The 23,623-nt window shown below is 38.3% G+C and overlaps 1 protein-coding gene across 1 annotated transcript in view; it reads right to left on the bottom strand.

The window, feature by feature from the left end:
* Positions 1 to 674: 674 nt before the first annotated feature.
* BMP5 (bone morphogenetic protein 5) overlaps positions 675 to 23,623 on the bottom strand; it is an 85,971-nt gene continuing 63,022 nt past the window's right edge. Inside the window, exons 4-7 of the mRNA XM_006110971.3 lie at positions 17,846 to 18,043; positions 10,371 to 10,447; positions 7,024 to 7,134; positions 675 to 2,945 (exon numbers count right to left, since the gene is read on the bottom strand). Coding sequence (XP_006111033.1) covers positions 2,796 to 2,945; positions 7,024 to 7,134; positions 10,371 to 10,447; positions 17,846 to 18,043 — 536 coding nt within the window. The 3' untranslated portion in view covers positions 675 to 2,795. The remainder of the gene's footprint in view (positions 2,946 to 7,023; positions 7,135 to 10,370; positions 10,448 to 17,845; positions 18,044 to 23,623) is intronic.

Here is a 23,623-nt window from a genome sequence, read left to right on the forward strand (position 1 = left end):
TCCAGCTCCTTGTGTTGCTTCTCTGACCTCCCCTTTGGCTCTGGTCACTGCAGGTCTGCTTCTCAGCACAGGATCTGCTCTCTCTGATCTATGTGGGTCTCTGGCTCTGTCACTGCAGGTCTGCTTCTCAGCACAGGATCTGCTCTCTCTGATCTATGTGGGTCTCTGGCTCTGTCACTGCAGGTCTGCTTCTCAGCACAGGATCTGCTCTCCCTGATCTATGTGGGTCTCTGGCTCTGTCTCTGCAGGTCTGCTTCTCAGCATAGCTTGGACCCCTTGCTGCTCTTCTTAGCTCTCTCCCCTTTCTCTAAGAGACCCAGAAAATCCAAGGTCCCACTGAGCATGGGACCTAGCCTCCTAATTCCCTCATTGGCCTGTCCGACCTGTCAATCAGGCTGACCTGGAGTGTTGGCCTCTTTCCATTGTCCCTGGGGATTGTGAGTTTCAGGGCCCTGATTTCTCATGGACTCCCTTTTGGTACTGGGAACTAGCCAACCAAAACCCCCCACTGAGTTTTAGTAAGGGGCTAATAGTCCCCCTACAATAGAATATTAGTACAAGAAGGGACCTCGAGAGAGGTGATCACATCCAGTCTCCTGCCCTCACGGGACATGAACTTAAGTTTCTGGTATAGCATGACTCAGAATCAAAAAACACAGCATAGCAAATTAGTATTATGAGTTTATTTATGAGATCTTAAAATATAGCAACATAGTCCAACAGCACATTTTAAAGAATATAATTTTCAGTTTCTTATTCTCAAAATAGTACATCAAAAATATATTACTTAATGTACACCAAATTCAGTTTCCATTAAATTTTATTTAGAATAAATTGAATTCCAAACATCATAACCATCTACCTGCTTTATTAACAAATCCATCACTTTTCTGAAAGTATCCTCCCTGAAGTTTAATGTCAGTTATCTAAGTGATCCTCAAATAGCAATTCATTTAAGAAAATGTATTAATATACCTTACTGTACATGAACTGCAATTCAATATAGTTATGGAGGTATATAAAGTATAAAATAGTAATTGCAATGTAATGTTTGGAGAAAATGCTATGACTGAAAAAAGTGTTAAACTCTTCAAAAGATTAAGTGTATGTTTAACAATCTAAGATGCAAATCCAACAGTGAGATAAAATAAATTAGTTTCTGCAAAACACACACACGCACACGCGCACGTGCGCGCACACACACACACACACACGCACACGCACACACACCTGATTATATTAATCTGCACAGACTGTGCTTTGTGGAATGTGCATTAAATAAACATAGAAATCAGGATTTAAATGAAGAGATTATGTAAGGCATGAGAAATGAGTGTGTTCTATTCATTTTCATTAACACTCAAATCTAGCTATATTTCTACTGAAGCAATTCCAAAACAAAACTATATAAAATAATGGCTGGTTGCTGAGATGGTAAACTAGGAGATTCTGTTCTCCCATATGAACATTGGGATATTCAATTAAATTAAAATGGTAAATTCAAAACTAATAAATGGAAATATAAATTGCAAATAGAACTTAGAACTTACTGCCAGAGAATGTAATTGAGCAAACAACTTAGCAAGACAACAAAACGTAATGGACATTTATATGGTAACAAGAATATCCAGAGTATAATAGTAAATACAATCAAGTTTTGGAAGAGATTAGAGATTAGGAGAAGACCTATAGTATGAAGAGATTATCAGAACAACTGCTGCTGGTCACTGTCAGAGATAGGTTACTGCACAAGTCCAATCACAAGTCTGACCAGGTATGGTAACTCCTATGTTCCTAAATACCTTACTGTGCACAAATTATCAAGACCAGCAAGAAAAGAAAGTTAAGGAAAACAAATTCTGTCCAGATTTTATTCTTTTACACGTTGCACACATATATTCATTATTGCCCATATGGAAAGGGGACTCAGGTGAATGTAGAGATTGGTTTGTTTGTTTTGTTGTTATTAAACACAACAAAAATCTGTTCCAATAGTGTTATAGATAATAGACTGACATAAGCTATTTGAGGAAAGAAGATTGTACTACACATTTTTAGTGTTAACTCAGAAAGCTGCAGGCACAGACTAAAGCCCATCTCCACAGAATTCCTGAAGATTTGAGCCTGTTGCAAAATCCCACAAGCCAAGATGTAATATGTTTCCTCCAGTTAAATGGATTCTGTTAAAGAAAATAGCTAAAACAATCATGTGCAGTCTTTCAGCTTTTACATTCTATGTACTGTTTGCTTACTTAAACACTGTTCAACATTTCAATTTGTCTAATAAAGTGGAACTTCTAAAAGAAAAATTATGTTTAGCCAAGTGTTTTTTCTTCAATTTTTTTAGTACCTTTTCTAAATAAATATCCAAGTATATATTTCATTTGCGCAACATAACCAAATGTATCCAATTTCCTTTAACAATATAAAACAGTCACAGGAGTTCTGGACTTTCTAACTTTAAAAAAAACTATACAAAAAGCCATACTTTAAAATGTTGAAATGGACTGAAAAAGGCCTCTCTGTGATCAATTGAAAACAGCTTTGGAGGTTTTCCAACATAGTAAAATGACCCATAAAATAAACTGTTTTGAAATTTCACCCATACAAAAGAAACTATATACCTGTAAATAAATAAAAGATACTATATACATTTCTGTACATTAAATGAGAGATGACAAGAAATGGAATAAGTTTAGGGATGCTTTTTTACTAGCAAGAATCATATTTTGACTTGATTACAATTTTGAATAAGCACTGGGTTAGAATTTTTTTTTAATTTTTCTTTTTTTATGCTAGTGGCAGCCACATGAACGTACCACCATATTTCTGTATTTTTTCAAAATAACATTAGAACTGTCATCAAAGTAGAGCACTGAGATTGCATTCAGTTTTGTAGGTGCACAGCATGGCTTAGGTACATGATCAGGGAACATCAAATGAACCTGAAAGAGAGAGAGAGAGTGCAAAATTGCTTTTATATCAAAATAGAAAGTATCAGGGCAAATTTATTGAAAACACATCTATTCAATTTGCAGAGTTCTGTACTTTTTTCATTTAGCAAATTTTGTACAAAGCTCACCTCCAGATGCTCTACTGATCTAAATAATACACTTATACAATAATAGCTCATGGAGAAATAAATTAGGAAGCATAGCGAAGAGAGAAAATTGGTTTTCAGATGAGATTTGAAAAAGAAGAAATGGAGATAGGTCCTGGTTTAGGAAAGCATTTGAACATATCAGGACAGAATTTGAGCATATGCTTAAATCCCTGACTTAACTAAATTGTCTTCCTGAATCACAGCCTTATGGGGAGGAAGAAAGGAGTCCAGACAATGTGGAGGCAAATACTCTCACAAAGAATATATGGATTCTATAAAGATTCAAGAACATGGCTCTTTTTCATCATCTCTATATTTCTAAGTTGTCTGTTGCTTTAGTGTCGATTATCCCACTAAGGTCAATGACAGTTTTGACAGAGGAAAAAGAATCAAGCCAAAAGGTAGATGGAAGATGCAGGGAGCGGTATAGAGAAGGTATTCTCTGAGGGTGCGTCTATACAGAACAGTTATTTTGAAATAACGGATATTAATTTGAAATAACAATGCGAGTATCTACACAGCAATTACGTTATTTTGAAATAATTTAAAAAATAACGGACAGCTTATTTTGACTTCTATAAACCTCATTCCATTAGAAATAATGCCTTTTCCAAAACAGCTATTTCGAAATCAGCTGTAGCGTGGACGCTCCATTGCTGCTATTTCAAAATACTCCTCTCTAGGAACATTCAAACTAATTAGTCTCCAGTGCCTCCTAGGGCTCTAAATCAAGGTAGCAGATCCACATTAGGGAAGCTGCCCCAGAATAATTTTGAGGCTTCCCTGTAGCTTATTTCAAAATAAGCTATTTCGGAGTATTTCTTCTGGAACAGCTTATTTTGAAAATAAGTGTGCAGTATAGACATACCTTGAGGTAGGCTGGCATACATCAATGGAATGATAAATAAAGGAAGGCAATTTTGAGCACGTCTCAAAATGAATGGCGATCTAGTGAAAATGCAGACAATTTAAATATGCTCTTTTTATTCTTGAAAGAAGGTTGAGAGTAATAGCTGGAAACTGGGAAGGTAAGAGAGAAGAGAGATGCGACACAGAAGGCAAGAGAGGAATAGATGAAGACTTCCACAGTAATCCATTTTATTTGTACATTAAGTCTTTTTAAATATGTTATAGCCATATTTCTAGCAGTAAAAGCCTTTTCCACGCAGGCTATGTCTACACTGCAAGGTTTTTGCACAAGAAGTCTTTTGCAAAAGAGTTCTTTCACAAAGACTTCTTGTGCAAAAGTGCATCCACACCTCAAAGGTTTGTGCAAGACAGCGTCCACACTGCATGGAAGCTTTGAATTCAGTGATTTTTTAGGGAATGCCAGTCCCTAAAAATGCCAGTCTCTAGAATTTTGGCTCTGACACTAACTACATCTGTGGTCCTAGTCAAGTCACTTAGTCATTCTGCCTTAGCTTCCCCATCTCCAAAATGGAGGTAATAATTAGAGATGGAAACAAAGCCAGCCTCATGATCTGAATACACCTATCCTTTCAATGTGCATCCAAATTTTGCAATCTTTAACAATACTGAAAGTAGTATTAACAATTAATAGGGTGGGATTTTCAAAAGCATTCAGCATTAGCCTAACTGCTTTCACTGAAGTAAAAAAGAGTTTATCCAGGGATGTTGGTGGGAGCAAAGTTAGCTCTACTCCAACACCTTTTTACTCCAATGGTTACAGCTTAGACCTCTGTAGAAATGAAGATGTGATCAACCAAAGGTTGCTATAAAACAAACAAAAACAGTTAGTTATGTTTGAAGGGGTTCCATAAAATAATCTCATCCCAAAACAAAGAGCTGCTTTTTTAGAATGTGCAATCATGGTGGACAAGAGCTGATTATGTTTGTATTGGGGAGAAAGTATTATTAATTGCTTCCCAAACTCTCCCTGTGTGAAAACCTTAAGTAAATGCAGGTAACTTGTATAATTGAAAACAAAGTGTTTGGCTACTGCTGATCCAGCTAATTTATGTGCATTTAAAATTCACTTAGCTCCACCTTCCCCTCCCTCCTCATACCTTCTGCCTTCACCTACAGTGAGAAACTACCTATCGGAGATTTCGGTAAAATCTCGGTGAATGCATGAACGTTGCTCTGGTATGTTTTATCTTGCATGACACACAATTGCATGAGAGAAGCTGCAATTTAAAGTCTCACTGACCTTGGCAACTTTTCTAGGCAATCTTTGCCATAACAACTAAAGAGAAATAACAGTTTATTTTTGTAAATATGCTTTTCTTCATCATCACATATGCACACTGCCTAGTTCTTGCCAAACAGCACTACTTTCCCTCTCAAAATGAATCTCTTTCCCACAGCTCGTTGCTTACTTCCACCTTTGACTCCCTCCCCTCCTCCTATTCCCTTCCTACTCTCTGTGCAGGATCTTGCTGGCTTGAATGTCGGGATGGAAGGATATAAAGTCATTGGCTCTCTAGCTGGGGACTGCTAGGGGTGAGAGGATTGAATGGTGGGAGGAGAAAAAGCACATTTAGTGCATGTTAAAAATGGATCTTTAAGAAGATATGTGCCTGTTTTGATCATAATCACCCTGCTTGTCCACTGTATTCCTTTCCCCTGTCCTTCATCAATCTTTTAATTATATATACTGTGAAGAGCTTGGCAGTGGATCAGATCCTCAACTGGTGTAAATGAAAAAGGAGAGCTTAACTTTAGACTTCTACATCCATATTTAGGCATATAATAAGTTTACTGAGCTTTTTGAAGTGCTGAGCACCCGTAGCTCCCACCAAGCCTTTTCTAGGGGACTGTCCCAGTAAATATAAGTCAGAACATCCCATGGTGCTCCATCTCTTATGCTCAGGGCTGGCCTGACCTCTGGCTGGAACCAGGACTGGGAGAGGTGGATAGGTGGCTGTAAGACTCTTTCCACTTCAGCTACACCAAGTGGAGAATCAAATCCAAATAGTACTAGTTTTATAATCGTAACTGGTTGGCAGACATGACTGCACACAACATGCTTCCTCCTTCCAACTGCATCAGCTCACACATCTTATTTTAAAAGCATTTTTCAGGCCAGTCAACTGACTAAGGCTTTTCTGATAACAGTTGAAACCTGAGAGCCACTGTGCGGCCACAGGTAAAAGTTACCGGAGGTTGTAGTGAGAATATTGACAAGGAAGTTCAAAAGTTGCATAAAACAGTTGGAAGCTGGGAGGGAATCCCTCTTTGCTTCATGTCAGCACAGTGGTGGATTAGCCACTAGGCTGATGGGGCTTGTGCCCAGGGGCCCTGGACAATTGGGGGACCCTGGAAAAATGGGATCATCCAATCCCATTCCTCAGCAGGAATGCCAGATGTGGGGGCGGGAAGAAGGTCTCCATGCCCAATCCCAGCTGTGGCCCTGGGACTGGAGAAAGGCTAGCTCCCTGATGCAGCCTCAGGGCTGGGGGAGCTTTCACTTGCCACTGCTGCCCGAGGCCAATGGCCAAGGGAGGGAGGGGACAGAACTTCTTCAGTTCTGGGGCTGAAATGGGTGTGTGTGTAATGGGGAAGACCATAGGCAGGAGCAGCATGGGGTGGGGCTGTGAGTGGGGCGATGAGCAGCAGGGGTGGAATAGGGACAGGACTGCAGACAGAAGAGGTGGGAAGGGGTTCTCCGCTTGCTCTGGCCCAGAGCCCTATGAAACCTTAATCCACCTCGAGGATTAAGCATACCTACTCAATGCTGTGACACCAGTTTTTTCCCTCTGCATTACTGGGCCAGAAGCAGAATGTAAATATATCAAAGAGGTTTTCTGGGCATTTCATCCACCAGACATTACAATCACTAACATTTTTAGGCACGGATGTAATTTAAACAAAATTCATCCGAATCCAATAGTAATAAACCAAGAGGAAATATAGTCCCCCTGTCCCAAGCTGCTTACATGTTACAAAAATGATCATACCAGTGTTTGAACTATGGCATGGTTGGTAGCATTCATATGGGCATTGAGAGGAAAGGAGCATTCTCCATCACAGTAGAATGCAGCATAGCCTTCTGGTGCGATTATCCAATCCTGAAAAATAAAACAAGCAAATTAAATAAACCCCACCACAAACAATCTCAATCCTCAGTTCAATCAACTCAAAACTGTATCACTATCCACTTGGCTCCACTGATGACTGAATATGCTATGTACAGAAATACAGTATTTGGGGAAAACAGTCCCAGTCTCTGTTTCTACAAAGCCAAGAGCAAAACTGAGTTAAACCTAGAAATAAATATTGAATACCCCCCAAGTAACCCACCAGTAAAGGAATTTAGCAAAGAAATACATTGAAAATAGCCTTTAAAATACTTTTCCTCCCAATTTGAAATTCTCAGGCTATTTCTGGTTCACTTAAAGCCTGCCAAATGTGTCATTCTCTGGCATATCCAGTGCCATGATCCTATGATTTGTTTGAGACTAAGACAATTTATGGACACAGGAGTTGGATAGGGGATGGTGACATTAGTGGGGTCACAGAATGATCCATTTTGGGAGTCTTTCAGCAAACCAGAAGAGAGGAAATGTATTTTAAACATTCAGTTATAGAATTTTTCTTTGTTGACGTCCCCCAATAGCCTGACTGAGATGGAGAGGGGAAGGAGTATTAAGCAAATATTTTGGGATTAATCCAATGTTATTGTAACCCTGTTTACCTTTAATTTTATTGATTTAATATTGAATTGTTATCCTTGGTTAGGTGCTTGCATTATGAGATTATCTTTCCTTTTTATAAATAAGTATTTAGAGAAATCTGAGCTACACAAGCTACAACATTTTCGTGAAATAACAATATTTTACATTATCTGTGATGTCTTGCATTGCCAAGGATCTCAAAGTGTCTTACAAAATGATGGGATCTGTGGTAAATAAATCTATAGCAGAACTGGAGGTACTTGAAAAATTCTGAACTTCATCACAATCCCACCACATGAACTATGTGAGTAGTTCTTCCTTGCCCTAGGTTGGCCTCTACACTCTCTATGGGCACTGCCAGACTGAGCAGGGAAACAAAGGAATTAACGTCAATGGCTTTGGTAGGAATTATGCCACAGAATGACTCTTCAACCGCATTAAGGAACTTCTGCTGAATCAAAAGAAGCTAGTGCTTCTTGAGTTCAATCCTCCTTGTCAGGGTTTCCCTCCCTCCCCCCTGCTTCTTTTTAGTAGAGTTTCCAGTACTTTATGGCTTTATGTCTAAAACTGGAGGCAAGTGACACAACTTTATGAACAGTGGCCAAACGTTTAAACTAGGGTGCATAAAGTTAAACATCTATATCCACATCACCCACTCAACTTCTGTTTATGTGCTTAAATATGGACCATGGAACCTAACTTAAGCCATTGTATTTGAAAACTGTAGCTGGTTGATTCTTTTTGGTCTTACAGCTAAGAATAAGTACACTATTAACAGCAATTAAGTATATACCACAGCTCATATTTAAGGATTACATCCTGACTGTACCTAACAATGAACACTTTAGTTTTAACAACAGAGTTCTATATTATTTATAGGGATCACATCAACCATCACTGAAATGAAACCACCTCTGGGGTATAAAGTTCCAACTGTTTAAGAGCACACAGCAGCTCTACACATCTAGGAAGCAAAAATGAATTCTGCAGAGGGAATTTTAATATACATGGAAACCTGAAATGTGTTATCTAAATCAGTTGCTGATGGCCTTCCCATTATTTCCTTAATAAAATATTTCCTTTGAAAACAGCTTTTGCTTCTCTGGAAGAACCCAGAGGAGCCTCTGTTTTCTCTGCCTTTTGATGCCTTACCTCTGCCTTTTTGGCCCCACAGGTACCATCTTTTCTGTTAGACTATGGCTGCATAAAAGGTTTGCTGTTGAGTGATTCAAAACACCTTGCAGGGGCTAAAATCTCTGCTTCCACAGAACTCTGAACTCTGATGGTATAATTCTCATCTGTCAATACACAGCAAATGCAGGAACTAGAAAGAAACTCAAGCCAAAACTGGATCTGGATTTCAAATACAGTACACCAGAGTTTGCCAGGGGTGCTAGAACAATGTATACAGTGGAAGTGTTAAGAGCCATTGAACCAATCTGTAAACCCTTTATATGATGGAAACTGCTTCAAGCCAGCACTCCCAGCATCCCTAGTTCCAGAACCTATGAAGTACTGGGGTGTTCAGAGATGGGACTGTAGTTTGATCAAATATTGACAGTGTTGAGTGGCAGTATTCTGAAGCAGATCCAAACCCCAACACCACCAATATACACAGAGGCTGTGTCTACATTGGCACCCCTTTCCGGAAAAGTAGGAATAAGAGATCCTCCGGAAAAGGCTTTATTTTCCGGAGAATCACGTCTAGACTGGCGCTTTTCTCCGGCTTTTCCCCAAGCCGGAAAAAAGTTGCAGCCATGTTAATGCAAATGCCGTTGGGGATATTTAAATCCCCCGCGGATTTGCCTATTCCAAAGTCTACATTAGCATCCCTTTTCCGAAAGGGATGCCAGTGTAGACACAGCCAGAGTGTCTGGCTCTTGAATAAAGGTTAGGGCTCATTGCTGGTAAAACCTATTAATTTATCAGGACTATAATACTATTAGGCTACATCTAGACTGGCCACAAATTCCGGAAAAGGGATGCAAATCAGGTAAGTCAGCATAGGGAAATCCGCAGGGGATTTAAATATCCCCCGCGGATTTAAATAAACATGTCCGCCGCTTTTTTTCCGGCTTGGGGAAAAGCGTCTAGACTGGCGCGATCCTCCGGAATAAAGCCCTTTTCCGGAGGATCTCTTATTCCTACTTGAAAGGATCTTATTCAAGTAGGAATAAGAGATCCTCCGGAAAAGGGCTTTATTCCGGAGGATCGCACCAGTCTAGACGCTTTTCCCCAAGCCAGAAAAAAAGTGGCGGACATGTTTATTTAAATCCGCGGGGGATATTTAAATCCCCTGCGGATTTCCCTATGCTGACTTACCTGATTTGCATCCCTTTTCCGGAATTTGTGGCCAGTCTAGACGTAGCCTTAATGTCTAGGGGATGTCTTTCAGAGATTTATCTGCTTTTTTTCCCCACATGGCTTTGTAGGTTGTAAACACAAATAGCTCTATAACTGCTACAAAAGGATTGCAGATAGGATCACAAATCACTATAAAGTGCATTTTGAGAATTGTTTACTTTTCAGGGCAACTCCAGTTACCACCAAGAAAAATTCCTCTACAACAGATAGCAGATTACAAAAGAGACTATAGAAATTAGCACTGATATGAAAGAGTATATCCATACCTGCCATCCCAAGTCACGAAAACTCACATAAAGTTCATGTTTTTTACAGGCTTGCTTTTGTTCACTTGTGTTATAATCTGCAGAGAGAAAAAGACATTCTTCAGACACACGGCTGTGGAAGACAAGATTCAGATTTTAAATTCCTTGGCAAACTTGTGCAAAGCAAAGGAACAGAAATTGTCTCATTTCTACAGCTAGGGATGGTCGTAAAGTCAATATCATATTTTGAAGTTCAGAATCCCCAATCTCAGGTTGGCATAGTGTATGTACAGAGCATAAATGATGTGTTCAGTATTAGTGGAAATAAATGTTCATGCTATCTACTTGTTAGCTATCAAACAAACAGGTCAGATAATATTGACAGATATAAGTTTTCAAAGATGGGAAAAAAAATCAAGGACTTGATCTAAATCTCATTGAAGACAGTGAGAGCTTTTGCTTTGGGCTTTGGATCAGGCCTTAAATTCTAGCTGAAGAATAGGAGGGACTCTGATTTCAAATTATAAACATAAAATCATAATTTCAGTTATTTAAAACTTATCACATTTTGTATAGCTATATTTTTTTTTACCATTGTAAAAAATATCCACCAACCAATGACCTTTAGCTGTTAATACAAGTGTAAACAAATAGCACAATAGATGCACTTTAAGACATAGGCGTGCCAGGATGGGATGATCCACAGAATCTTCACTACATGCCAGGGATAACCATAATTCCTCTCTTTGGTAACGTACAAAGATGTGGGGAAGCCCCTGTCCCATCTCATCACCACCCAGCAGAGGAATTGGATGGGCATGGAAGGCACCAGGCTGTACCACCTTATGGGATGGTGCAGCTTAGTGCATTCCCGTGTGTGCCTGGGATCTGACAGAGTGACTATGCTTCCTGCTAATGTTCAATATTACAACCAGTTAATATTTGTTTTAAAAATATTTGTTTTTAAAGACTAAAATCAGCTTTTTGATCAAAATAAACATTTTCATAGAAAATTCTCATTTTGGTTGAAATTTCAGAAACCCCTTCCCTCCTTGGAAACTAAAAACCCACAAATTTAAGTGTTGATAAAAATGTCAAATTTTTAATGTTGATAAAAATGTCAAAAATTTAAACTAAATTTTTAAAAAACTGAGAAAGGTTTTCAAACAATAAAAACTTTGTAAGTTTGTGTGTCTGTCTTTTCAATATATTTTCTTTAGAAATGTAGGGGGCCATACTTTTAAAAATGCTGACAAATAATTTCATATTCCAGCCTATTTTATTTAATACACTGTGGAATGACATGGATAGGCTTTTTGTTGGAATAGCTCTGGCATGTCCTGCAGATACATTAGATAGGTACAGCCACTGAAGGGTCTTGTTAGAACTTATCTGCACAGTGCTCTCCATTTTAAATCAGCAAAGTATTGAAGTATCATGTGCTTTGCTTTAAACATGTTAAGAGTCTCATTAACTTCAGCTTAATTTTAAATACAATTTTGCTGGATTGGGCTGGCATGCTCACCACGATGATTGTGCCCTTGGTTACTAATACAAATACACATAGGACTAATATTAGTTTAAAATGTTGAATAAGTTCTCTTTCATAACTTTCAAAGAATATTTTTCTGGTTTTAATGCTCTTTAAAGATTAATTTTGACCTCACATATTCAAACTCTCACAGTGAGTTTTAAATTCATAATCCATGGAAATCCGTACAAGAAACTGAATTATGAGTTACATTCATTCAACAACGAAATAAAGACAATGCCATGTGTCATTTCAAATTGGAATAGAAATTAAATTTGGAATAGAAAACCACAGTATAAATGAAACACATGAAAAATATGACTGAGGAATTCACAATCCCTTTGTAGATAGTCCACAATCAGAAAAACAGGTGGAATCTGGTGAATACATTATTCTTAATCCAGTTGTCCATCAGCTTGAGCTCTGGAATCAATTTCTAATATTGTGAAGTTTTTGTATTTAACACACAACCTTCAGCACCAAGAAGCTTGAGGAGAAGAGTCCTATGGCTATAGGAAGAAGACCCCCCAATAAATATTTATAGTGTCACTTCAAATCTTTTCACAATCTTCAAAATCCCCCAAATTTTTAAAAAAATGGATGATCTTGCATGGATGTAAAAAAAGTCCAAGAATACTTGTTATGAAGACATGCATTCGATATACAGGTTTCTGAAAACTACATAACCACGCACCTATTTAGAATTCTAAACTACTAAAGAAAATCCATATTTCTTCCCTACATTCTGCCTTTTATATAAGACAAATGTTGTGTGTAATGTAACATTACATAAAAGTAGCCACAGTGACATTTACAACAGAAATCTGTGCCAAGGATCCAGTTTCACATTCTATAGCTTCAAGGTCTATATGCTTATTCTGTCAGGCATCAAAACCATGGTATATTATGACTGAGTACATTTTGTACCTAAGCCATCCAGGGACTGCAACTGGGTTCCAAATCTGTATGTGGCAGAAGGAGCTACGGGAGTAGGACAAAGGAATCAGATTTATTATTCCTATGCATATTCACTAGCAGTCAGAGAGGATTTTGGTTACTAAAGAAGAGATGGAAGTTGAGACGTATGAACCTGCCTGCATTTGCTATCACAAAGTACCATATGTTTAATTAATTAGTGTAACAGCAACCAATAAAATCCAGGAAATACACAGTTAAGCATGTTTTCCATTCTTATCTCTTAGCATCAGTAATAAAAAGTACCACAGCTTTGCTTTTGAATTTCCTGGTATATGTCAGTTTGCATCAGTGTCTCTATATTATTAAAATATAGATTTTATTTTGTGCCAAATTACTCTTTCCCTCTTTAGAACCATTTTGTAAGGAAAAGGGTTTTGGAGTTTCTTTTGTTCGTTTCAGGACAAGTTAAATAAAGAAAAGATACTTTTCCTCTAGACCTTATTAGCAAGATGACTCCAGTTTTACTAAATAGAAGTAGCGCCTGAGTAATAACTCAAGGAAATACTGCAAATTTCACTCCTGCATGTGGAACCAGAGAGCGGAGAACGGAGGCACATGAGGATACATTGTTCTTTTCTGCCTTCTGTTGTTGCCTTGCATTTAAACCATGTGCCGTAAAGTTTTCATTCCAGAGAGAAAGGTCAGTCACAGACCTGTCGACATCAAGAAGAAAACTTTTGCAAAGTGTTATGATCAGTAGCCATATATTTAGGCTTTGTTCTTATTCACATTTTGTTTGTTTATGTGCACATGCAGGAGTATTTCAAAAAGGAACCTCTGAGTTTTAATTAGCTGTAAGGGAGGGAAAAAAGTGAACTATGGCAAGTAGAAATGTCTTTCTTGACTACGTAAGGTGTTTGCAGGGTTGGTTGTAGCCACATTCATCCTAGGATATTAGAGAGACATGGGGTGAGTTAACATCTTATCTTTGGGCCAGTTCTATGGGTGATGAGGCAAGATTCCAAGCTACTCAGAGGTGTTCCTCAAGGTCCTTCTCTGATCTAAAGAAAATGCTGCATAGCTCAAACACTTATCCCTCTCACCAACAGAAGTTGGCCCAATAAAAAATGTTACCTCACGCACCTTGTCTCTCTAAGAAGCATCAATAGATAAGCTACTGTAATCTCCATTGCCTGCCCTTGGGCAAGGCTAAGCATAGTGGGCAGAACTACTAGGTTTTCTATTTAGTTTACAGAAGGGATCACTCTACCTTTTAGCAACTGGCCATTGACAGAGGCTGCACCCCAGCACACTAGTAGAGTGTGCCTTCTGTACCCCCCTCAGGAGATGTAGCCAGCTCCAGTGGCTAGTGAACAAGCAGTCCTGAAATGCAGAGAGCACAGAGATTTGTGACTACTGTACTCTGCCACTGTTCAAGGACACACAAAGGCTTGTTTTTTATTTTGTTTTCTGCTTCCTCTTCTGACATCCTAGAGCAGCTGAATAGAGCTTGCAGCCACTGGTATCTTCATTTGCAGGTAGTAACTACTGCCACAATAACTATAATCTCGAAAAGCTGATATTGCTCAAGTCTTATATCTATATATGTAAAACCCTAATTAAATGGACTGGTTTACAGCTACACAGTAATGGGTGATATGGAAATTGTTTAGGGAAAATGTAAGCAAGACAATGTCAGAGCAACTTGGTTTTCATGATGAAAGCAGGTACCATGGCTTATGCTTCAAAACAGTTCTGTGTTTCAGGACCCTATAACTTGATTATCTCTAATCAGCTGCTCTATTTAATACTTGAAAGCAAGTCCTTGAGATGCAAACGGACAGCTCTTCAGCTCTACTGTGAAAATATGCAAACAAACTCCAAGACTACTTTAAGACTGAGAAAACTCTCTCTTGCTCACACAAACCCTTTCATCTTGAAGGAATCCCAAGATACTTTGCAAACATGAAATATAGATGTCTAAATATAATTACAGCTCCTTTTTTTCAAAGAGCTCTGAACAGACCTGAAATTCAGGAAATATGGGTCATGGGATAAGCAGGGGAGCAACCCACAATGTTTACGGCCGGTGGGGGATATGACTGACTGTCGATTAACCAAAGGTCGAATAAATGCAGTCATTGTTAATATGTAGGAATCATTTCACTAACCATTGAAATGCAAGCATCTCTAGGGTGGAACATGACATTTTTAACAGTGCACTACATCATCTGAAATGAAGAAGAATAGTATATGCTAAATTTAGGTGTCAGGAAAATGTAAGCAGATTGTAATAGCAAAATATAGTTATCCAAACCGTAATTTAATGAAGACATTGGGCAAACACCATTGCTCTTTCCAAAGGTGCCAGGCGATCCTTAATTACAAGATTTTGGATTTTAGGATATTTAAGAATATGTTTTTACATATTATTCAAACAACCCCTAATAATACCACAGTGACCTGTACAATCAGACTTCAGTCCTGATTTAAAGGGAATAGTATTATCTATACATGAATTACTTAGATGAATTATTAAAAAGTGTACTATATCCAGCTTTTAAATGAGCTTTCACAAAGTTACTAAAGCAGTTACAAAATGATGGCCAATCATAGAATTTGGTGGTGATGGTCAAAAATTATTGGTAAACCTCCCAAAACAATTTGAATTTTAGTGTGGTTTTTTAACTGATAACCACAAGGTCTCTGAAAACTTCTTAACATACCTCTTATTATAAATCTAGTTTATTGAGAATGGGCATGGGACTAAAATACCAAACTGGCCTACATGGCAACATTAGCATTATCAGAATTAGTAAAAGTGTTGTAGGAAATACACAACAATGGATTTTATATATAATTTATGCATGAAGTACTAGTCACTGTAGAAATCAGTGCTAGCTTCTCTGGAGTCATTCCAGTTGAATGTATCTAACTAGGTTTCTTTTCAAAATTACTATTTATGTCACCTACTCAAAGCCATTTTATGTTACATCTTTCTATGGTAAGTATTACTTACTGGAAAGAAACAGTTCCTCTAGAACCATTCCTGACCATCTCGCAATTACACACAGGCTACGTCTACACTGGCATGATTTTCCGAAAATGCTTTTAATGGAAAAGTTTTCCGTTAAAAGCATTTTCGGAAAAGCACATCTAGATTGGCAGGATGCTTTTCCGCAAAAGAACTTTTTGCAGAAAAGTGTCCGTGGCCAATCTAGACGCGGTTTTCCTCAAAAAAGCCCCGATCGCCATTTTCGTGATCGGGGCTTTTTTGCGGAAAACAGTACTGTGCTGTCTACACTGGCCCTCTTGCGCAAATGATTTGCGCAAGAGATTTCCACAAGAAAACTGATGATCTTACATGAGATCGTCAGTGTTCTTGCAGAAATTCAAATGGCCAGTGTAGACAGCTGGCAAGTTTTTCCGCAAAACCAGATGATTTTGTGGAAAAACTTGTCAGTCTAGACACAGCCACACAGTTGCAAAGAAAGTTACAAAGTGGTGTAAGCAGGTGCAACTTCCATTAAAGTCAGTGGATTTTGACAGATTCAAACCTGGTGTAAGCAGGCATAACACAATGAAGTTCAAATCTCAGAATACCAGATCTGAACTTGTCAGCTGGTTTAGAGCATTTTCCCCGTCTGCTTCTTTTTTGGAGTTATAAAGTGCTGTTGCAGGTGAGCTGCTCCCGAGATCATTCTATAACAGTAAATGAAAGAACTTTACAATACCCAAAAGAGACAGGCAAGAGAACAATTATAAGTAAAGCACCACAAAGTCCTAACAACTTGTAGGTGCTTTTAACTTTACGGACAGGAGGCTTTTCAAAAGCTGAGTGATAGGGTTCTCAATCCCTGAGCACAATGAAGAGATGTGTGTGCTTTCTATGCTGCGTGTCCCATAGGATAATTTCTCCTCCAATACCTCAATGTAGAGCAGCGCAAAGTGGAAGAAGCCCTGAACTAGCACAGAGCACAGCATTTTATTGATATTTTACATATAATTAAAACCCACAACCACTAATAATAGCTGCTACCAACTGAGCCTTTTTTGTTGTGTTTTATGGGCACTGACATTTATTTATACCCTAAAAGATGTTTTGGATTGAATAGATCATGGAATCCATCTCCATAGCCTCTGACTGCAATAGCCACCCTCAAGTAATCATCATTTTGAGCATCAACTCAGCAGCAGTTAGTATTTAGTAAACAGGAAATCCATCCCTGAGCACAAGGCTTATCCACTGATTAATACCCATTTAATCTGCTAGTCTGAGGACTAAATGGGGCATATATGGAGTATAGGACTTGTACTAGTTTCCACACATATCTGAATGTTACCTTACAGCTGACTTCTGTCCACATAACTGCCTTGTAAGGGCACTGATTTACCTACATAATGGTCATGTTTGAGAAGCTGGCAATAGCTTTCAAGAGAAATTCTTGATCCATTAGTACTATACTCGGCTACAATATCTGCTAAAAAGATACATAATTGGATGTGCCGGTCCCATCCCACAAAAAAAGAAAACAAGGTTTCTTCACAATAGGAAGATCTTGAATTTCAAACAAGTTCTTCATGTTCCTCTAACTGAAAACATATCAGGAAATAATTTATTGACTATAATTAATTCCAGAAAATTGATTGAAAACCACTTTAAGCATTCTCGTATGCATTATTGACTATGTGAATTTTTCAACACTTTTAAAATAAGAAAGAGACCAAATTGTGCAAGACATACTAGCATTTAGGGATACCATGTAGATTTATAACACCAAGAGAAATCTGAGTTGTCTAATCTCAGTACTGACCATTTCTTTAATTTGAATCAGATCTTTCACCTTTTCTGAATCAAAGTTTCTCAGTGAATAATTCACCAAGCAAGAAGACTGAGGCTGCTGAATTATCACAGCATTATTCAATTGGACCAAGTAACCTGAGAATAGGGAAATTTAATTCAGTATCTAACTTCTGAAATGTACCATCTTGCAGTTTTACTCACAGAAATGCCTACTACGTAGATAGTACTATTGCTTCATTTTACCTGCAACACTGGGCATCCTGGAAGAATCCTGGTGGCTACTGGATTTGTTGCGGTTCTGATTTTTCCTTTTATTGTTAGCTGCTCGGACAGATCGAAAAAGCACTTCACTTGCCTTGAAGAATGCAACCATGAAAGGCTGCTTTGATTGAGGCCCGTGTCTTCCTATAAGGCCAGCTGATTTAACATTTATACTGCGACCTATAAAATAATGCATACATACAATCAATACCATAAGTACTGTCAAATGTTACTATTTCTTATTGCCAGATAAATATGAGTAAAATCTTGGTCAAAATGACATCAATAGGAGTTTTGCCATTAACCTTGTGGAGGCAAGGATTTTACTCATGACCCTGAATTAACAAAATAAAGTTAAGGTTTCTAATATTATAATGTAAAGGGGAGAGAACGCAACACATTTATTTTTAAAAGTTTCAGCAACTTCACAGTCTACCACTGCATGAAACATTGTCTTTGTATGTTACGCATTATACACAGAACCCAGATATATTAATTCAGTAGTATATATACCGATGCATTGCAAAGAAATAAATCAACTCCATTAATGTCTATTCTCTTGGAAAAGAATAAAATGATGCAGTCTTGTTATTTTACTTCACAAATATGTTAGGGGAATTTTATTTCCCTAACTAAAATCATTAGGAATGAAAAGAGTAGGCAATAAATATATTTACACTTTAAACACTGTAAAAACATTACTCCAAGTTCATGTGACGTCATTATTACATATACAGGGGCACTCAATCTTTCAAGAGGAATATAAAAGAGTTTGAAATATGTACACAATTGACTCCGGTCCTGCTCCTAAGGGATGTACATACTTCTTTAAAATATTTGTTCAGTCAGGACTGTGTGGTAACCTCACTGTATCGGAGGAACTGACCCTCCCTAAAAGACAAGTAAGCAAAACAAGTCACTGAAACGGCATCAGTGACATTTTAAGAAATAAACTCTTTCTCTTAACAGAATTTATTTTGGCAGCATAAACACTTTTGTGTGTATGCGTATTATGCAGAGCCCTTCAACCATCAGAAAATGAGTGTGTCACATGAAACTATGCAGCTGTGCAAGGGTGGGGGACACGGAGGTCCTGTAAATGTGAAGATATTGGTAAAGAAATAGTCTGGTGTGGGCCACTGATGTGGGCGCTATCAAGGCATTCAACTATTGCCCTAGTTGATTTGAAAGAGTTGTTAAATAGCTACAAGGATAATAAAGGAGCATCTGCCTCACAAATGAACTGTAGAATGCCATTAAACTTAATTTTACTAGTAAAAGACCTTACAAATAACCATAGGAGTAAACCTTAAACAAATAAGCCTATAGGTTTCCTTTTAAATGCAAACTTACAGTGGCTCTGTGCCAGGGTCTATATTTCTTAGAAAAACTCTATCACTGGCGTAAATGAAAGAGGCAGTTTGATTTGTGGTTAAAGCAGTTTCCATTCTACTTCCACTGTAACAAATGTATTAATTCAGCTCAGACTTCCTCCTTCTGGCAGCCCGTTTGCAGTAAAAAGAGAAATTAGAAGTTCCAGCCAAATACCATACCTTGAACTGACCCACTTCAATACATAAACACTTTTACAACATGTTTATTCAGGTGTAGCACTTTAAATTGGTTTAAGATGTTTCCAGTGACAGAGAGCCCAGCAATGGCAAAAGAAGAACTGAGAAAGTTAGCAGTTATGAAACGGAGTAACTGGCAACATATTCTGAACAATTTTGATAATTGCTTTTTTGACTAGAAGGGGAAAATTATTTGTTAAAGCTTCTGATTTCATTTTTAAATGGCTTTTTAGTTTTATGTTATTCTAATTCTTCTCTTCATCTATTTAAATAACTATGAAATAACACATTAAAATTAATTTCTGAATGTTCAAGTCTTATGTAGCAGGTCAAATATGAAACACTGTACAGACTATTCTCTATTCATTACAACATGGACCGACCAGCTACTTACCACAAAGTTCCACGTTTCCTTTCCTTTTCTAGAGGGAATTCTTTTTGTCCCAATGACTTTCAAAATTTTAATTTTATCTGTAAAAGATTAATACCTTACTGGCAGACATTTTAGGAATCCTATTAGATTTATGTACTGAGGACTGTAAAAGATTGTGTAGGTTCTCTAAATTTAAATCTAGGTTCACTGAATTTACAAAGGTGGATATTGTGTGAGAAGCAAAATACTCTCAAACCATGTGAACTCCCTTTAAAATAACTTTTAATATTATTAAGTTTCCTCTTGGTTTCCTTTAGACTTCAGCAGTGAGATGACTATTAAGATTCCACAAGTTAAGGTTTACTTAGTTACTCAAGGTATAGAGATATAAACCATAAAAAAAATCTAAGCCCATAACCCACACTCCTTTTAGACACAGAAGCAATTTATGTGGCTCTGTAGCCTCTGTTTATTTGATTTTCTGAGTAGCCAAACTACATTTTTTAGGAAAAGAGGGGTTTTTTCCAACTCTGCTGTAGAATAAGAACACAATTCTACCTACTAAACTCAATTCTACTAAAGTCAAAGGTAAAAGTATTGCTGACTTTTTACTTCTCAGTGCTTTGAGTTCCATTGCCTACCTTAGTTTATTATATATGTTAGATTTAATTGCATCTTTCAGAAGATGATTCCATCAAAAGATACACTTTTCACTAGTAGTACTAGCTATATTTTATATTGGATAGATTAGGGTAACTTCTAAAATATATCTCAAACTCTGGGTCATATTGTCTCCTGTATATTACATCCATGTAGACTACTGGAAAAATTTGAAGAATTTCTGTTTGCACAGCATCCACAAGATTACTCCCTAGGAAGAGCAGGAATGCCTATCAGAGCAAAAAATACAGACCCTCCCTAGACACAGTAGGCCCTCCTAGCTCCTTGCCTCTGAATTGCCTCCAGCTTCCTGTCCCTATCTACCTCCATCAAATGTGCCATAGGCTTGCTTGTCAGCTACTGAATCCAGACTAAATTTTCATCTGTGGTGAGTATATTAGCAGGTGTTCTACACTGTGGTAAGAGAAGGAGACGTATGTAGGTGTCACATGGTAGGAAAATGTTTGTTAATCAAAAGTCTTGAATAGCTAATGACAAGGACAGTTACTGGACAAAACTGAATACAGGCAGTCCCCGGGTTACGTACAAGATAGGGACTGTAGGTTTGTTCTTAAGTTGAATTTGTATGTAAGTCGGAACTGGTACATATTGTAGGGGAAACTCTAGCCAAACATTTCTCCAGAGCTCAGTTTTATTCTCCCACACCTCACTTCCCTCAGTCCTTTATTCTCAAGCAGAGGTGTCTGCTGAGAAAAGCCGCTCCACGACTCCCTGGTCTGCTGTGGGGGGGGCACTAGCTTCGCGTCTCCCTGGTCTGCTGGGGGGAAGCAGCTAGTGCGGGGTTGCCTCACCCCGTTTGTAAGTAGGGATCCGATGTAAGTCGGATCCATGTAACCCGGGGACTGCCTGTATATCTAAATGGATTAGCTTGAGAGAGATATTCAGATTTCACTTGGCAAATTTTTGAAAACTATCCTATTGTGCCAATTATTTGCAGGCAAAACCTGTAGTTCTTAATCCACATGCCAGAAACCCCCCTTTTGACTTCTCTGGGAGAACTCTGGTTACAAGTAAATAACCATCATTTATTTTCATTGGTTTAAAAAACACATGCTGGTATATCAGAAAAGAGAAGGTTGGGCTGGGGGGAGGGGAGGCGTTCTCTGGATCTTCATCTTGAAAAGTAATTCCTGACTGTTTTGTATATTTTTTTTAAGAGCAGGGTCTGGTCCTTGTTCTGGCCAACTGAGCTGATTATGAGTTGATCCCTGGCTTGCTGCCCTCCCTGTGAGGAGTCAATCAGGTCAAGAGAACTGGACAGATGCACTTTGATATAACTATGAAAGGGATGGTGCAGATAAGCAACCGAGTCTGAGTGATATAACATCTTTTGGAGAGAACCAGAACCTGAAGTTCTTCAGGATGGACTCTGAACATTCACACTCTTGGGGATGCACTGAGTACGTCCAGCCAGGATGGTGGAATCTTCTATTTTTAGGGCTACTCCTTCTTCCCCCACCCCGAGCACACAAGTGTATTCTGAGTTCATGGTCATAGGAGGGGCATAGCATGCATTTCTATCTCTGTTTCTTCTAATCACTAAAGCAGAATATAAATTAAGAGGTGGGAAGAGAGAGTGAATATTCAGAATCCATCTTGAAGAATTCTAGTTCCAAGTAAGCAACCTTTATAATGCCTTGAAAGCGGGCACTCTCAGAGCAGCTAGGAGCTTCTCTGCAACACTCTTGAAAACACAGTCTAACCCTCTTTAAGAAGGATTGTGGTGAAATGGCCTGACCTTTAAAAGGAACAGTATGGGAGAAGACCTAACGCTCTTAGTTCTGTCCAAGTAGAATGAGAGCACGCGCTTCACAGCTAAGTAACATAATCTAGATTCCCCTTTAGTTGTAAGAGTTTTTGGGAAAAAATAGGTAAATTCATACTTGCATTTCTATAAAATTCTGAAACCTCCTTTGGAAAGAATTTAGGGTTTAATCTAAGAGCCACCTTATTTTTATAAATGGAAGTATTGGGGAGTCTACTATCAATGCATGTACCTCACAAACACTTCTGGCAGAAATTACTGTTATTATAAAGGCTGTCTTCACAGAGGCTTTGTCTACATTGCAGGGTTTTTGCACAAGAAGCTTTTTGCGGATGTGCTTTTGCGCAAGAGAGCATCCAAACTGCATGGACCCTCTTGCACAAGAAACCCCAGTTGAGCATCCACGCACATCCTTTTGCACAAGGACTGTTGTGCAAAAAGGAGTTATGCCTCATAACAGGAGGTATGCTTACACCACAAAAAGACCTCTGTTCTGTCGATTGATTGTAGATTTTCTTGTGCAAAAACGCATGTGAGGTGTGGACACTCCATGGGTTTTTGTGCAAAAATGCCTGGTTTTATGCAAAAACCCTGTAGTGTAGCAATAGCCAGAGATGAACCAAAGAACAGCTGAACAGTTGTCCAAACAGCAGAGACCTCAACTAAATTCAAATCTATGGAGGGATGGGATCTAAAATTGGGGAATATAAATTCAATAAAAAGGTTTTCACTATCTTGTTTGAGTATTCTGGATTTACCATCAATGTGTGTATGGAATGCTTCTGTTGCTGTTGCTGCTAAGTGGATTTTCATAGAGGAGCGAGACAAGTCCATTGTCTTTAAGTGTAACAAGTATAGGGACAGAAATAGGACCAATATTCTTATTAGTTGCCCACATAACACATCTTTTTCTGGTAGATGGGTTTGACATTAATAAGAATTCACTGCTCTTCAACAGAGTAACACTGTTGTTTTGGTCATGCTGGGGCAACTAGAAACACTCTGGCGAATATCAGTCACATACCCCAATTTGGGAGGAATGTGGCCTTCAATGACTGATTGTCTGGCAAAAATGAGCACATTTCATAATGAATCTTGTAGCAAACAGCTCTAGTTTGTGAATTCCCTAAAGGCTGAAAATGTTCTGAATCACTGAGTTCCTCAGAGACCATGTATGCATCTACAAGGAATCTCTGCTCAGATGATCTGCAAGCTCCCTGTGCCATCCTGCAACACATAAAGCAATTGCTAATATGTTATATAGGATACACCAGTCCCAAAGTTTTGTCACTTCATTGCATAGGTGAGATGATTAAGTTTCTCCTTTTTTGTTCACAGAATATACTGCTGACATGCCATCTGTGGCCAAG

Source organism: Pelodiscus sinensis, chromosome 3 (genome assembly GCF_049634645.1).
Source record: "Pelodiscus sinensis isolate JC-2024 chromosome 3, ASM4963464v1, whole genome shotgun sequence".
Lineage (NCBI taxonomy): Eukaryota > Metazoa > Chordata > Testudines > Trionychidae > Pelodiscus > Pelodiscus sinensis.